The sequence below is a fragment of the Aristolochia californica genome, unplaced genomic scaffold, assembly GCF_029961685.1.
Source record: "Aristolochia californica isolate CCGP_79_NKW_82.1479 unplaced genomic scaffold, dmAriCali1.0.hap1 SCAF_1, whole genome shotgun sequence".
Classification (NCBI taxonomy): Eukaryota; Viridiplantae; Streptophyta; class Magnoliopsida; order Piperales; family Aristolochiaceae; genus Aristolochia; species Aristolochia californica.
The window spans coordinates 6,584,251-6,599,863 of NW_027181770.1; the positions used below are offsets into that span (position 1 = coordinate 6,584,251).

Consider the following 15,613-nt stretch of genomic DNA (forward strand, 5'->3'; position numbering starts at 1 on the left):
GAGATGGAAGCAAACTACAAAACGATAATCAGGTAAATTTATCCAAATACCTAATTGAGTAAGAATTTTTATTTCATTTTTAATTTATTTAATAAATGGTAAATAAAAATGGGCAACCTGATCAAATGCTCCCCCCCAAGAAAAATGTTTAATTTTTTAAATTATTAAAATTTAATTATTATAAAATCATCTTAATTGAAGCAATTGGGATTGATGTCCATCCACCTATAGCAAAGTCGGGTTCGAGACTTTGAGAGTCACTGGGCGGAGTGGGCTTGGGCAGACCGCACGTAAAGCCTAGAAAGGCCATGCGAGTCTATCTTAACTTTCCAGGTTTCCATTCAATGGTGTTTTAGTAAATAGGTCCAATGCCCCGTCGTCGTCGCCCGTCGTCCCGTTTCTTCTCCTTTCCACTGCGAAAGCGTCTCGTCTTCTTTCCTGTATTTCTCTACTCTCATCTCCCTCTGTCAGGACCGATGCGCAGCGCCATCGCTGGGCGCGCTGCCCGCCTCAATTGAAGATCCTGACTAAGACACCACTCTCAGCATTTTAAATTCTCTTCAGTCCCGCAAGATGATGTTCGACGACGCCCAACCCTACCCGCACCCACGCCGCCCCCCCTATATCTCTCCCTCCATGAGCGCCCCCACTTTTTCCTCCTTCTCCGCTCACAATTCCCGCTCCTCCCCCTCAAGCAACCCTAGATTTTCTTTATCCTCTTCCGCTTCTTTCTCCCAGAACCCTAGAATCGCAGTCGCTCTGATCCCGGCGGGCCTTTTTCTTCTTGACCTCGGGGGACCCGTCGTCGCTGGCACCCTCACCGTTGGACTTATGATATCCTATATTTTGGATTCCCTCCGCCTAAAATCGGCTGCATTTTTTGGCGTCTGGTTTTCGCTAATCGCTTCCCAGCTTGCTTTTTTCTTTACATCCAACTCCTTCTCTCTCGTCCACTCGTTTCCTCTCTCTATCCTTTCAATCCTTTTCTGCGCACAGCACAATTTCTTGATCGGTGTCTGGGCCTCGCTCCAGTTTCGATGGATCCAGATCGAGAACCCCTCGATTGTCGTCGCCCTGGAGCGCCTCCTTTTTGCGTCTATCCCCGTCGCTTGCCCAGCCCTTTTCACCTGGGCTACCATTGCTGCCCTTGGTCTGGGTCATGCTACTGCATACTATCTTGCTGCCCTTACCTGCGTCTTCTTTTACATCTTCTCCCTCCCCCGCACATCTTCTTTCAAACATAAACCCGGCAATCACAATTCCAATGACGACGCTTATATCCTTGGTCCGCTGGAGAGCTGCTTTCACACTCTTAATCTACTTTTTATTCCGGTGGCCTTCCACATTGGGGCCCACCACGCGACCCTTTTCTCCTCTGCTGCCTCTGTCTGCGACCTGCTTCTCCTCTTCTTCATCCCGTTCCTGTTCTTGCTCTACGCATCGACTCATGGAGCGCTCTGGTGGGTCTCGAAACACCAACATCAAATTCAGAGGATACGTGTGGTCAATGGGGCTGTGGCACTTATCGTAGTAGTCATATGTTTGGAGATTCGGGTGGTGTTCCATTCTTTTGGGAAGTACTTGCATGTCCCGCCGCCGTTGAATTATCTTCTTGTGACAGTGGCCATGCTTGGAGGGGGTTCTGCCGTGGGAGCCTATGCGGTTGGGTTGGTTGGAGATGCATTTAGCTCCGCGGCCTTCACAGCGATGTCTGTTTTAGCTAGTGCGGCTGGGGCTATTGTTGTTGGCTTTCCTCTTTGGGTATGTGTCCTGAGTCTATTCTTTTTTTCGTTATCTTATTTCTATTTGAATGACTTGAAGTTTAATTGTTCATCTTGATTTCCTGATATATTCTTCGATCAATTTTTTCTATATGATCTCATAATAATCTTTTTCTCCTTTTTATTTTTCCTTGGAGCAAAGCAGTGGAGGCTGGGTCCCCCAGTAGATATTTTTTTGAACTAAATTTGCCTTTCACAATCATTTGTTTGTGTCTTGACTAAGACTAACCATTTCTAAGTATTAAAAGCAGAATTGCAAATTTTCAAAATCAAACAATTATAATAATAGGTCCTGTTGATTTGTTGTGATGGGACACCATGACGACGAACAAATAAACAGAATATTGGTTTATCAAGCTATTAAATTTCAAGAGAAAGAATATTTTTTTGTTTGTGAGATTTTTAATCAAAATTATTCTTCATAAACTGGTGCGGGTATTACTGAAATGGTCTTTTTTGAAAAGGATGTGTTATTATTTCAACAAAAAGGAAACAACTCAAAAGAGCCCTCCCTTTACAACAAAGGATTGGAGGGAGGCTCCTTGCTTAGCGAGTTTGTCAGCAAAGGAATTTGTTGACCAAAAACAATATAAAAAATCTCATGAAAGACATCCCAATGATGCCAAGAGGGCTCAACAACAGATGAATACCAACCAATCACCACTTTCGAGTCTCCCTCAATGAGTAAGGGACCATTGAGATGGTCACAGTAGATGATGAGCCCTTGGAGAAGGGCAAAAAGCTCCACAGAAGTAGAGTCAAATATTCCCAATGGTCCCGAATAGGAAATGAGAGGGGTGCCATCTGATTCTCAAAAAACCCCACCGAAGCCAGCCAAGCTAGGATTCCCAAGAGCACTATCATCAAAATTGAGTTTGAGGGTGCCGGAAAGGAGGAGGTTGCCATTCAGCATAGTTGTAGGGTGCTTGGAGGGGGCTGCCATTTGTGCCACTGCATTCCAATTGATATGAAGGGGAACATCGATAAGCAAGCAAACTCCTTCCTAGTGTGAAGCCAAGAGGACATATGTCCAATAATACAATTAGTCGTCTCCTTTACATTACCAAATTTGCAATTGAATATTGGGTTGTTTCTTTCTTTCCAAAGGCACCAAGAGATATGTGCTGAGGGACACACTGAGAGGATATTAGTCCCTAAGAGCATTCAACAAGTGCCAATGAGGTACTTCGGAAAACAAAGCTGAAGGCCGATGCGATTAAGTAGAGAGGACCATACCTGCCTCACGAATGGGCAATGAGTGAGAAGGTGGGTGACACTTTCTTCTTAAGCATTGCAAATTGGACAAAGGAGTCACTGATTAAGATTGCCCCTTCTATGGTGGTTGTCCACTATGAGAATCTTGTTTAAGTAGGAACTCCAAAGCAGAATTTTTTCTTTGTAGGGGGTAGAGAGTCGCCAACTGGCAGCCCAACCATTTACGTGTCTATATGCCGAGGAGGCTGAGAACTTGCCATTTTCTTCCAGCAGCTAGATCATTCTATCTTGCACATGCCTTTGGATCTTGACAATACCAATTTTACTATTAATCGACATATATCAGTGGCTTCTTCATTATTGAACCCAGGTTGGAAATGAAGATTCCAAGCACTAATGTTCCATGCAGCAACAACTCTCACGTTGTGTGATGATTTGCATTAGGGAAAGTCTTTAATTGGTCCCACCTCATTTCACCAGTCATTCTAGAATTGAATCTTGCACCCATCTCCAACAAAATAGCGTATCACTGTCTCAAATGCTGGTAGGAGGAGAAATAAGGATCTCCAAAGTGGAGATAACCAATTCCGCCTTCCACCCCAATCCACCAATTACCTCCCCAACGAAGCTTTGCAGCAATCATCGGGCTCCACATGCCCGGTTCATATCCTTGGCAAGGCGAATACCCAAACCACCGAGGGTTTGGGCGTATAGACTTCACTACAGCTGACAAGGTGGTATTTGAATGGTTTTCCGATACCCCTCTAGAGGAAGTGCTTCTTGGTGACTTCAATGTGGCGATAGATAGAAGTAGGACATGACATGAAGGATAGGGAGTAATTCAAGATCCCAACACCAAGATTTGAGAAGAATAAGTCTTCCAACTTCAGGGAGCAATTTTCCCCTTCAGGTGGTGAAACATTTTTCAAGCTTTTCTACCATTGGGTCCATAGATCTTTTTTATTATTATTTTTTAATTTTTTTTATTATGATCCATAGATTCTTGTGAGGCCAACTGTCAAATAGAGGGAGACCGAGGTAGGTGGTGGACGGGGAGGCCAAGGAGTGGTCTTGTGCTAGTTGATCAACTGCCCAGATGAAAGCTCAAACAGCCCAAGGAGAGCTTTAACTTTTCTATCCTACTTGAAAGTGACCTCCCCAAAATATATAGTATCGTCAATGAATTGGAGAAGGGGAATATCAAATTCAACTTGGGCAACGATGGGTTTGAGCCATTTGACAGACTTTGACGAGTAAACTGTGGAAAATAGATACTCAGTAACAATGTTGAAGAGCATAGGGGAGAGGGGATCACCCCTGTCGGATACCTCTAGTATTGTCAAAGAACTCGCAAACAGTACCATTAAGTGCGATAAGAAGCCGAGGAAATGCTACTTTTAATCCAAAACCTCCATCGCTGTCCAAAGCTCATATGCCCAAGCATGTCATCTAATAGCAACTAGTTGACCCTATCAAAAGCTTTCTCAAGGTCAAACTTAAGAGCGATTTGAGACAATCTAGATCTCTTGAAATAGTCAAGGATTTCATGAGCCGCCATCATAGAATCAAGAATGCTTCTTTCTTTCACAAAAACTCTTTGACTGCAGTGAATTACCATTGGGAGAGCAACCTTAAGCCTATGGGCTTGAAGATGTGCAATGATCTTGTACAAGCTGAAAATAAGGCTGATGGCACGAAAGTCAGCTGAGAATTCCACGTCCACTTTTCTGGGGATGAGCGCAATAAATGAGGCACCCATGCTTTGGTGTGATATGCCCTTGCGTTGAAATCATGCACCATAGCAAGAACTTCCTCCTTAATGATCAACCAACTCCTCTAATAAAACTGTCCCTTATATCCATCCGGCCTATGTGTCCGGTCATTAGGCATTCCCGTGACAACTGTCTCGATTTCTTTGACAGAGAATGGTAGCTCAAGCAGTGAAGCAACAAAAGGGGAGATCCTTGAGACCCCTATGTGCTGGAGTTGTGGTCTATTAAAGCATTCTTCCAGTATAGAGCTGCATGGAAGCTAATCAAAGCATTAGCAATAGAGGTTTTATCCGATGTTACTTCATTACCAATGCATAATGAAGTAATTTGGTTAGGCCTTCTCCTTGCAGAAGTGACTGTATGGAAGAATTTTGTGTTGACATCTCTTTTAATAAGCTATTTAAAGCGACTCCATTGTGTCCATTGAATTTTGTCACTGTGAACTAAAATTTGAAATTTGTTTTGAAGAGAAATTCAGGTAAAACATTCAATAGAAGTGAAGCACCTTGGCTCTTCAGCAGCATCAAGGTCTGCAATCTGAGATAGGAGGGAGGCCTTTTCAGCATTAGCAACAGACTGGCGATCTGGGACCAATGTTTCAATTTAACTTTCAACATTTGAGCTTCATAGGGATGATCCATCCTGAAGAGCCGGACACAATGACCACCAATCAGCAAGGACTTTATCATATTCTTTCTCCTTCAACTAGCAATTTTCAAATCTAAATGGCAGTGTGCCCCACTGCTCAAATATCGTATTCAGCTGGATCGGCCAGTGATCAGAATCAGTGTGATTAAGAATCCTTCCTCTCTCACTCTCATGTAATCTCATCCAAAGCACCCTTTGTCAGAAATATATCCAATTTCAATAGAATATATGCCCCTGCAAGGCACCATATGAAATCAAAATTTTGTCATGAAGCTTCAATCCAATTGATTACAGACCAGAATCACAATCAAGGACATCAACATTGTCAATATTTCAAAGAATAAGAATTCCACCCGAGTTTCCCACTGCATTAACAGCCCACTAGTCAAGATTGCACATTGCCAAATGTCTCGGGCAATGGAATCAGTCATGCGTTGGGATTTTGTTTCTTGAAGGATGACAATGGTAGGTTTGGATGAGGCAAGGAGACTTCAGGTCATGGCATGCTTCCTCTAGGTGCCAATTCCGCGTACATTCCATGATAAAACTATCATTCCTGGTTATATTTTGAGACTCCTGAAGTTCCTTCATCCCCCAGTAGTTTCAGTGAGAAGGGGGGTGGTTGGGACTGGCCATAGTTTTAAAATGTCATTAAATGGAGGCTGCCATGTGGTAAGGGAAGTCTCACCCATATCAGGCCAGGGTTCAATAGTTTGTTAGCCCCATGACACATTAAATGGTTTTTTGGTGGTTTGGGTAGGGTGCGCGTACAAGGTCGATGAGAGGTTGAAGAGTTGCAGACCATGTTAGGTTGGCAGACAAAGAAAGTGTTGTTGACAGGGGTAGGAGTGTTTTTGGAATGTGAGTGGGCTTTGGGAGGGTTTTGCAAGTCACGAGTAGTGTAGTATGGGTTAAAGGCAGCGAGCAAAATTGTCAACCATGCTAGGGTAGTGCCAATCAGCAAGGGTGTCACGCGGTTAGATTTTGGCTAAGTCCGTCTAGCCAAGCGGAATATCTACCTCGTGCGGCCTAGCTCTTCCCAAGAACTAGTCAGCCTCCTTGTGCCTCGGATCTTCTTCCCAACCTCTCACACTCGATGTTGCAAGACAAAGGGACAATGGAAAGACCAAAGAGATGGAAGAGAAAAGCTCAACTCTATTGAAGGCTAAAACTCTCTATACACTTGGAGAGCAATGAATGCAAAGAATGCTCAAGAATGCTTTACAATGGGAGAGGCCCCTCCTATTTATAGGCCTCCTCCCTTGCCTTTAGAAGGCTCTAGAAATTCCTAGAAACCTGGCTGCTGTCCCTGACCTCTAGAAATTTCTAAAGGTGCCCAGAAAACTCCTTAGCTCCAGAGATTTCCACTTCTGGCGCGTTCTGGCGCCTTCCGGTGCCTTCAGGAGTCTTCTGGAGTCTCCTGGCGCTTGGCCGCGCGCGCCCCGCCTCGAGTCCTGTGCACAGCTCGCCTGGAGTCCTGCGGGCGCCCCGTGTGGAGTCTTGCTGCGTGCCCCGCCTGGAGTCCTGCTGGTGTCCCGCCTGGAGTCTTGCGGGCGCCCCGCCTGGAGTCTTGTTGCGCGCCCCGCCTGGAGTCTTGCCGCGAGCCCTGCCTGGAGTCCTTGCTGCGCGTGTGCGCTTGGAGTCCTGGCCGTACGTAACCCCATTTTGACCCGCCTCTGCGCGTCTGTTGGTGCGCTGCCTTGCGTGCGTTGCTTCCCAAACTTGAATGGCTGCCATACGCGCTTCCTCTGCCGTATGCGCATTGCCTTCTCTTGTGCTGGAGCTGTGTGGTGGGCGTGTGGGCGTGCCGTCTGGACTCGGCTGGTTGCCCCTCGTCTCAAAGGGTCAAGATACCGAATGAAGAGAATCAAGAGGTCATAAAATATTCAAGAACAAATATTTTTGTGTCAAATTAGATATCAAACTAAAGATATTTGAGTCTAGTTTCTTGAGCAAAAAACCGTTTATGATTCTGAACAATATTTTTGGAGATATTGATATCGGAAGTATCAAAGGTCAGTTCTGGCAAAAATATCTCATTTTCCCAATTTTCTCTCCTATTATCACTCCAGGCATTGACGTGATTTGAGTTTCGTTTTCTCCTAAAATCCGATTTTTTTGACCAAATTTGTCTTCTAATTAGAGAGTTTTGATCCAACTTAATCACTCCATGATGTGCTCATTCAAGATATGCAATATCTTGCATCAATGTTGTTTTTCAAGTTTTGTGTTTTTGTTACTTGGTTGTATATCTTCGGCATAGTTAACAAAAAAATGTGATTACCCCAAAAAAGTTATACTTGGTCAAGTTTATTAAGTTCTACCGTTATAGTCTCCCCTAATTTTTTTTTTTTTTTTTAAAAAGAGGTCACTTTGGAAGTATGAGTGTTGCATAGTCACCTCCTTCCGATTAAAGTTTTTTTCCTCAAGTATTTCTTCAGTTTATCATCTTGTGTTTTTATCACTTCAGAGCAATGCCTAGAACCCACTACCTAAAAAGTATAGGAGTGTGCCCAACGTCCATCTTGAGTCAAGTATTTTATTCTTCACCCAAGAGGTGATTTGTGTTTGCTCTACCCTTAAAAAGTGAGTAGTCACTTTTTTAAGCCTTAAAGTTGGGTTAGTTTTTTGCCTTTAAAATTGAATGGAGTGTGTTTTAAATTGACTGTTTTGATTGGTGTATGGAGCTTTGTTGTACGGCTAGGAGTGATTTTTTTCTCCCATATTGTGTTTTGTCCAAGCTGGGTCTCTATATCTTTTATCCCCAGCTTGAGGGGGAAAAATAGAAGTACAAGAAGAAGTACAAGAAATAAGCATTTTGTTCCACATGTTGTGGTAATTTTATGTGACCAAAAGCACAAAAGATGAAATTTTTGTATCTATGAAGAATTTTTTGCAACAAAGAAAATTGAAGATCAATGATCCTTTTCATTACAAGCTGAAGTTATAAACTCCAGTTGAGGGGTGGTGTTGAAGAGAAGATATGGAAAACTCTTACATGATTTTCACAGAGCCAAAATTAATATGGTGGAGTCTTACAAGAGTCTCACAGAAGGAGGTCTCATAGAAGAGTCTCAATTTAAAGGTGTTTTAGTTATGTTAGTTGTCTATTTATGTTGAGTTGTTTAATTATGCTATGACTTATCTTTAAATGTTAGACTTTGGGTGTAATTGGGACAAAGGTACGGGTGGGGAATGACACGGTTGTGGCAGGAGGGTTTTGCAAGTCACGAGCAGTGTTGTCTGGGTAAAAGGAAGGGGGGTGGATTGCACCATAAATTTCACAACTTGTTGCTCTTTCTGGTGAGGGGCATTAGGTGATATAAAAATGTGGAGGCTATCCAAGAAAAATTTCCATCTGAAGTTGGAGTTGGTGCACTCTGGGATGTACAGGTTAGCCATAATAGTGCCCTCCCAGCATTGAACAAATTTACATTCCTAGGTGCCATTGTACTTGCAAACTATGAAGTAGAAGACCAGATTTCCAAGCTAGAGCTCTTTCGATCCCTTACCAGAATGACGGTCGAAGGTGACTCTCTCAAACCATCTGATGAAGGAAGAGCAGACCATAGTGGAGATGGATATGAAAAAACACTTGTTTCCTGATAGTAACACGTATGATTTGATCAATGCGCCCCTTCAGCTCAGTGATAGATAATGTTGTATCTCCAAACGAGAAATGAAATCCATTGCTTCTCTTAAGTTGGTTTCCCTTGATCTTCCATCCACTGTCATCCTCCACGTCTTGCACGGTCCTTGGACTGCCGCTTTGGAAGGTAGGATTGATGATGCATCGCTTCCTCTCACCATTTCTTTACTGGATGATTCTAGGAGAATTAAGTCGCTCCAAGTCCATTGAATCCTCAGCATTTTGATGACATCCTTCGCCTTTTCTTGCTCTATTGCCTCGTTGATTTCTCTAGCATTTGTTCCCTCGCTTCTCTTCTTCTTCACTCTCTTCGTTCTTCCATGCTGTCGCTCGTTCTCTCTCATTTTTGTAGCAAGTCACTGCAAGTTGTTTAGCAGTTTTTGAAATGGTCTTCTAAAAACAATTATGAAATGGTGAAGAAAATCAGAACCTCGAGACTGAGGTTACATGTCAGTCATGAAAACTTACCAGATGATTAGTCTTTCTGTTCTTCTTGCTGTATTTAGTGTGAAATTTGACTATCCTCCTCTTGTGTGCCTGGGGCTTTGAGCAGTATTAAACTATGAAGGCTTAATGCTCAACAAAAGAGCAAAGTTTGAGGTTTCAATGAACCATGCATCTAATGGAGCCATTCAGATAAAGCTAGAAAGATAAGGCTGAGAAGAGTTTGTTGAATTTAGTACTACAGTGAACTACAAATGAAGAAAAGGTGTAGTGTACATTTAAATAGAGAAATTTTAATTTTTAAGTGTGTTTGCTGCTGACATGGTCTGTTCTGTTGATGGATATTTCTACCATACAGAGTGAAATTTTTATACATTTTGCAGTATTAGTAGCTAAAATAATAATTCATGGGAAATCAGTTAGCAATTTTGTTAACAAACTAAATGGTGGTGATCAAGCTAAGGGACTTTAAACATCATAAATTTTGACATAGAGCCATTTGAAGGATATCCTCTCTTTAAGACACACTCACTCTCACACTCACACATGCGCGTGCACGCACACACACACACACACACACAATACCCTGATGGGACTCCAGTCCTCACACACACATACACACTCAGCACATTTTTCTCAATACCCCTGGTGGGACTCCAGTCCTCACACTAGAACCTCCTGGTCATTGACGCAACTTGGATAAGCAGTCTGTCGTGGTTCTTAATTTTGTGTTGGGACTTGCATTTCAACTGGATTATGTGCCGGTTAGGAACATTGCGAAGGTTATCTTTGGCAGAAGGGCTCTACCATGCCATTGATTGGACAGTGGCATGTGGTATCCCTTGGAGGCAAATAGTGGTAGCTGGAACCAAGAAAAAATGTATATCAAATTCCCTAATCAAAGAGTAGTATTTGTTGTCATCTCTTATAATAGCTTACATCATATTCCAGCTACTCTTCTTATTACTTGTGTGAAACTCTCTGTCTTTCTGGCTGCCAAACATAAAAATAATAAAAGTAAAAACTTCTCCAACAAAACCAGTAATAAGATACTTCTTTATGCTTTTGCTTTACATGTTCTGTTTCCATTGTATCTACTGCATAATGATTTCTACCTGTATCATTAAGCTAGAGTTTATCTTGTTTACCTAAAATTTTCTTTGTCCTTTGCAGTTGCTCCCGCTACCCTTGATTTCTGGGTTCTATGTTGCTCGGTTTTTCACTAAGAAGAGCTTACCTTCATATTTTGCCTTTGTTTTGCTCGCAAGCTTAATGGTTGCATGGTTTGTTATGCATAACTTCTGGGATCTCAATATTTGGTTTGCTGGAATGTCTCTCAAATCCTTCTGTAAGATGATCGTTGCAAGTGTAATCTTGGCTATGGCTGTCCCTGGTTTGGCACTTCTTCCTTTGAAATTTCGGTTTGCTGCTGAAGTTGTTCTTATCAGCCATGCCCTGCTGATTTGCTACATAGAGAATTGCTTTTTCAATTATACCGGCTTATACTATTTTGGGTTGGAGGATGATGTGATATATCCAAGCTACATGCTTATATTAACTACTTTTTTGGGCTTGGCACTTGTGAGAAGATTGGTACTTGATCATCGGATTGGTCCAAGAGCAGTTTGGCTTTTGACATGTCTCTACTTATCAAAGTTGTCTATGCTCTTCATTACATCAAAGAGTGTTGTATGGGTATCAGCTGTTCTGCTTTTGGCAGTTTCCCCTCCCTTACTTCTTTACAAGTATGAATTTTACCATGTAGAAGAACCATTTGCATTAAATTCTTCTTTTTTATTTTCTTGTTTTTATAAAAAATCTCATAATAAGATGGGTTCGGAATTGTACTCATCGGTAAATATGGATATGTTTTGAAAAGTGATAAATTTCTTTATTCCAAACTTTGAAGGCTTTTGGTTGATGCTGTTGTTTTAGACTTAAACAAATGTTTGAACCAAGCAGTGGGTAAAGTTGCCTGGTTCAAAATAGATGCTAAGGCTCTGTTAGTGCTCAAGGAAAGTTGAGAGGGAGAGTGGATTTTGTGGAAAAGTGTCTAAAATGTGATAGTACATAGAAAATTTTACTGGAATTTACATTACCTAAAGCAAGTGAATCACCTTGTTTATGGATAAAAAATGAGAGTGAAATTCTATGTAAAAGGATGGAATTTCATTTTTTCTTGAGAATCTTAACTGAGATGATGTAGGATGGTAATAACCTCCATGTCAACCCTAGAATAAAAATACAACTAAATCTTCCACTATTTTTTTTAAATTTCTGTTACACACTTTCATGTATACATACAAGCACCAAAAAGAAAAAAAACATTCTCTAGCGAAAGTGAATCACCATGGAATGAACTTGCATTCTCTTTCTTTAGGTGATCTATTTTCTCTGAGCACTAATCCTCCTTTAATATTTGCTGCACTGAAATTTCAGGCTAAAAGTAGCTTTTTGTGCAATACGGAGTAAGGAATAAGAGTGACCCTTTTGTTTCTAGAGAAGTTCCTATTTACTTTCTGAAATTGTTGCTTGTTTGTGTTCTTGTTGAAAGAACTTTTTACAAATTGACTACTTACATATTCTCAATGATTTCTTCTATTTTATTTTTTGGTGCCTGAAACTTTCAGGAATAAGTCAAACACAGGTCCAAGAATGAAACCCTGGCAAGGTTTTACACATGGTGGCCTAGTAGCTATATCTGCCTGGTTCTGTCGTGAGACAATATTTGAGGTGCTACGGTGGTGGAATGGCAGAGTCCCCTCTGATGGCTTGCTTTTGGGATCATATATACTTTTGACAGGGCTGGCTTGCATACCAATTGTCACCCTTCACTTTTCCCATGTGCAGGTGCTCTCATTTCTTTGGTGTTTCAGCTAACTAGTGCATGAGCCTGTCTCTTCTGGCTTCCTTATGTGCTGTTCTAGTAGTTGTGCATGCAACATTTTAGTGTCTTTTGCGAGGCTTTAGTTTGGACCGATTTGATGTTTCTACACCCAAAGCTGTCTCAGGGCATCCCTGGGCTGTTCAATATTGTCTGCTTGAAATAACAAACTTATCTGCTAGCATTGCAGAGCTCTTATAACTTTCTAGGTCCTGTTATATTTCATTTTGTTTTCATTTATGCTCCAAACTGTTTGTGCATGGAAACATCTTTGGTGTTCCTTACGCTTTGTTTTATGCATCGGTCTTTAGGGTTGACCTGGGAATTTGTGGTTTAAAATGCCATGGACTTTGACTAAGATCTTTATTGAATGTAAAATTTGACAAATTCATGACGTTCCAAGGAGAAAACTGAGATTAACAGAGCAATATTTATAATCCTGTGTGCTGAGCCTTGGCTGAGTGGCCACATCCAGGTTTCTGATAATAGGAGGATTTAGTCTCAAGCTTCATTTTGGTGTAATCAAAACTAAAAAAATAAATCCAGCATTTTTTTAATAGAAGATTTTTTGATAACTCCATAGTGGAAAAATCATTGAGCTTTTTCAGTAACAGTGTTCATTGCAATTTGGAATAGCTTGATCCTCTATCATGTGCTACCTATGCCTAGGGTTGAAGGGTTTTCGGTGGACAACATTATTGATATGGAGGATGACATTTTTCTAAACTTATAAAAAAGTCCTGGAAGGTGTAGGAAGTTGATTTAACATCCAGGCTCTCATATGCTAGGTTCTTTGCACAGAAAACCTTAGAATCTTAAGTGTAAGTTCAGAAGATTGTGCATGTGCACTTGAGATGGTTTAATGGTTTAATAGGAACATGTAAGAGCTAATAAAATTTGTGTTTAATTAGAAGTTTTTGAATTTTAGTTAATGATTACTCAAAATGAACAACCATCAAAGTATCTGGAGTTCCTTCTTGTTTACTGATTCTTTTGTATTTGTGATTTTTAGCATTTCAATTATTGCTATATTTTTTACTTTTCAAAAAAAATATTCTTTTTCTTTGATTTTTTCTTGTTTGTGCACCTTTACATGAAAAAAATGATAGTGAGCAAATTATATCACTGTTTTCAGTCTTTTGCTATTAATTATTTATCTGAACTAACTTTTTAATATGCCTACTTCTTTTCAATGTGCAGTCAGCTAAAAGATTCCTAGTCCTAGTTGTGGCCACTGGTCTTCTGTTTATTCTTGTTCAACCACCAGTTCCATGGTCATGGGCATTTGAATCTGACTTAATCAGAGCTTCACATCAATCTGCTGATGATATTTCAATTTATGGCTTTGTGTCTTCAAGGCCCACATGGCCATCGTGGCTGCTGATTGCGGCGATCTTACTGACATTGTCTGCTGTTACTTCTATTATACCTATCAAATATGTTGTTGAGTTGAGAGCCTTCTATGCTGTTGGAGTTGGTATCACGTTGGGCGTTTACATTTGTGCTGAATATTTCCTTCAGGCTGGGGTCATTCATATCCTAATTGTTGCAGCAGTTTTATGTGCATCTGTCTTCATGGTCTTCACTCACCTCCCTTCTGCTTCAAGCGCAAGGCTCTTGCCTTGGGATTTTGCTCTTTTGGTGGCACTTTTTCCTGTTACATACCTTTTGGAGGGTCAGTTCAGAGTAAAAGTTGGAGAAGGTGAAGGGGATAAGCTTACAAATTTATTGGCAATTGAAGGGGCAAGAATGTCACTTTTGGGGCTGTATGCTACATTATTTATGCTGATAGCGTTAGAAATCAAGTATGAATTGGCATCACTTATACGGGAGAAAGCACTTGAAAAAGATGGCTCTGTTGCTCAGATGGGTCGAAGTTCTGGGCACCCAAAACTGAGACTTGCCCATCAGCGAAAAGCTTTTGCACCTTCTTTTACTGTGAAGAGGCTTGCAGCAGAAGGAGCTTGGATGCCTGCTGTGGGAAACGTTTCAACAATTTTATGTTTTATTATCTGCCTAATATTGAGTATTAATCTGACGGGTGGGTCAAACCGTGCAATATTTTTGTTAGCGCCTATCTTGCTACTTCTCAATCAGGATATGGACTTTTTTGCTGGATTTGGAGATCGGGAAAGGTATTTTCCAGTGTCAGTGGTAATATCTGGCTACTTGATTTTCACCGCCTTGTACAGAATATGGGAGGAAGTCTGGCATGGTGATGCTGGATGGGGATTAGAAATTGGTGGGCCGGGGTGGTTTTTTGCTGTAAAAAATGCTGCCCTTCTTGTCCTTACATTACCTAATCATATCCTCTTCAATCGTTTCTTGTGGGATTATGTGAAGCAGACAGATGCAATGCTGTTGCTGACAATGCCTCTTAACTTACCTTCAATTATAATTACAGATATAATCACGATTAGGGTGCTAGGGTTCTTAGGAGTTATCTATTCTTTGGTCCAGTATTTGATATCAAGGCAGATCAGAATTGCTGGGTTGAAGTATATATGAACCGAATGTGACATTGATAACAGGTACAAATACTGTTTACTCCATTCCTTGTTACCTGTAGTTTTCATTTTTCTGATCTCCTTGTTTGTAATGCTTACAGGTTATATGCTTCTGGTGCAATGGAAGTGAGGATTGCCATGATTTTGGCAAGAGCCAAGCATCGGTTTGATATCATGAAGCTTGTCAAAACCAAGCGAAGGGCTTGTCTCTCCATGTTGTTTTTGAACCATTTGCCCTTTTGTGTAATTTGAAAAGAGTGAAGCAGGCTCTAGAAATTGACCAGAAGTTGTGTGTCCTGTCCAGTCTGCCTCTGATTTTGGCGACAGTGGCGATGACAGTCATGTTTGTACGAATACCTAACTTAAAACAGGGAGTTTCGTAAAAACTCTTTCCATTTAATAATCCAAGTATAGATGCTGAAGATCTGGCTGTATTCTGAATGCAATAGGATCTTATATGCGAAGCTCTGTCGACATTGGATACTCATCTGTGGTGTTGCCAAGTTTAAATTTCCCTTCAATTTAGGGAAAGAAATAACAAAAAGCAGGAGAAGTAGCGTGCCCTGTTTTTGGTTCAGTAGGGAGTAAGGGTTCCTATTCTGAGGAAAAAAATTATCAGCGTTATATCTCAACTGAAACGTTTTTTTTTCTTTTTCAAATAAGGCCTAAAATGTGCAGCAATTTAATTATAATGTTGAACTGGTCTTGGCGAT

The 15,613-nt window shown here is 41.1% G+C and overlaps 1 protein-coding gene across 1 annotated transcript; it reads left to right on the forward strand.

Moving 5' to 3' along the window:
- The first annotated feature begins 349 nt into the window (after positions 1-349).
- On the forward strand, positions 350-15,303 carry LOC137944181 (uncharacterized). Its single transcript, XM_068789755.1, has 5 exons — positions 350-1,761; positions 10,683-11,254; positions 12,140-12,359; positions 13,594-14,924; positions 15,002-15,303. The coding sequence occupies exons 1-4, from the start codon at positions 574-576 to the stop codon at positions 14,899-14,901; spliced, it is 3,288 nt and encodes a 1,095-aa protein (XP_068645856.1). The 5' UTR covers positions 350-573; the 3' UTR covers positions 14,902-14,924; positions 15,002-15,303.
- The last annotated feature ends 310 nt before the right edge of the window (positions 15,304-15,613 follow it).

Coding starts and splice junctions, on each gene's coding strand:
- LOC137944181 (XM_068789755.1), top strand. CDS start 574: ATGATGTTCGACGACGCCCAACCCTACCCGCACCCACGCCGCCCCCCC. Junction 1,762..10,682: donor TTGTTGGCTTTCCTCTTTGG/GTATGTGTCCTG, acceptor TGTCCTTTGCAG/TTGCTCCCGCTACCCTTGAT. Junction 11,255..12,139: donor CCTCCCTTACTTCTTTACAA/GTATGAATTTTA, acceptor TGAAACTTTCAG/GAATAAGTCAAACACAGGTC.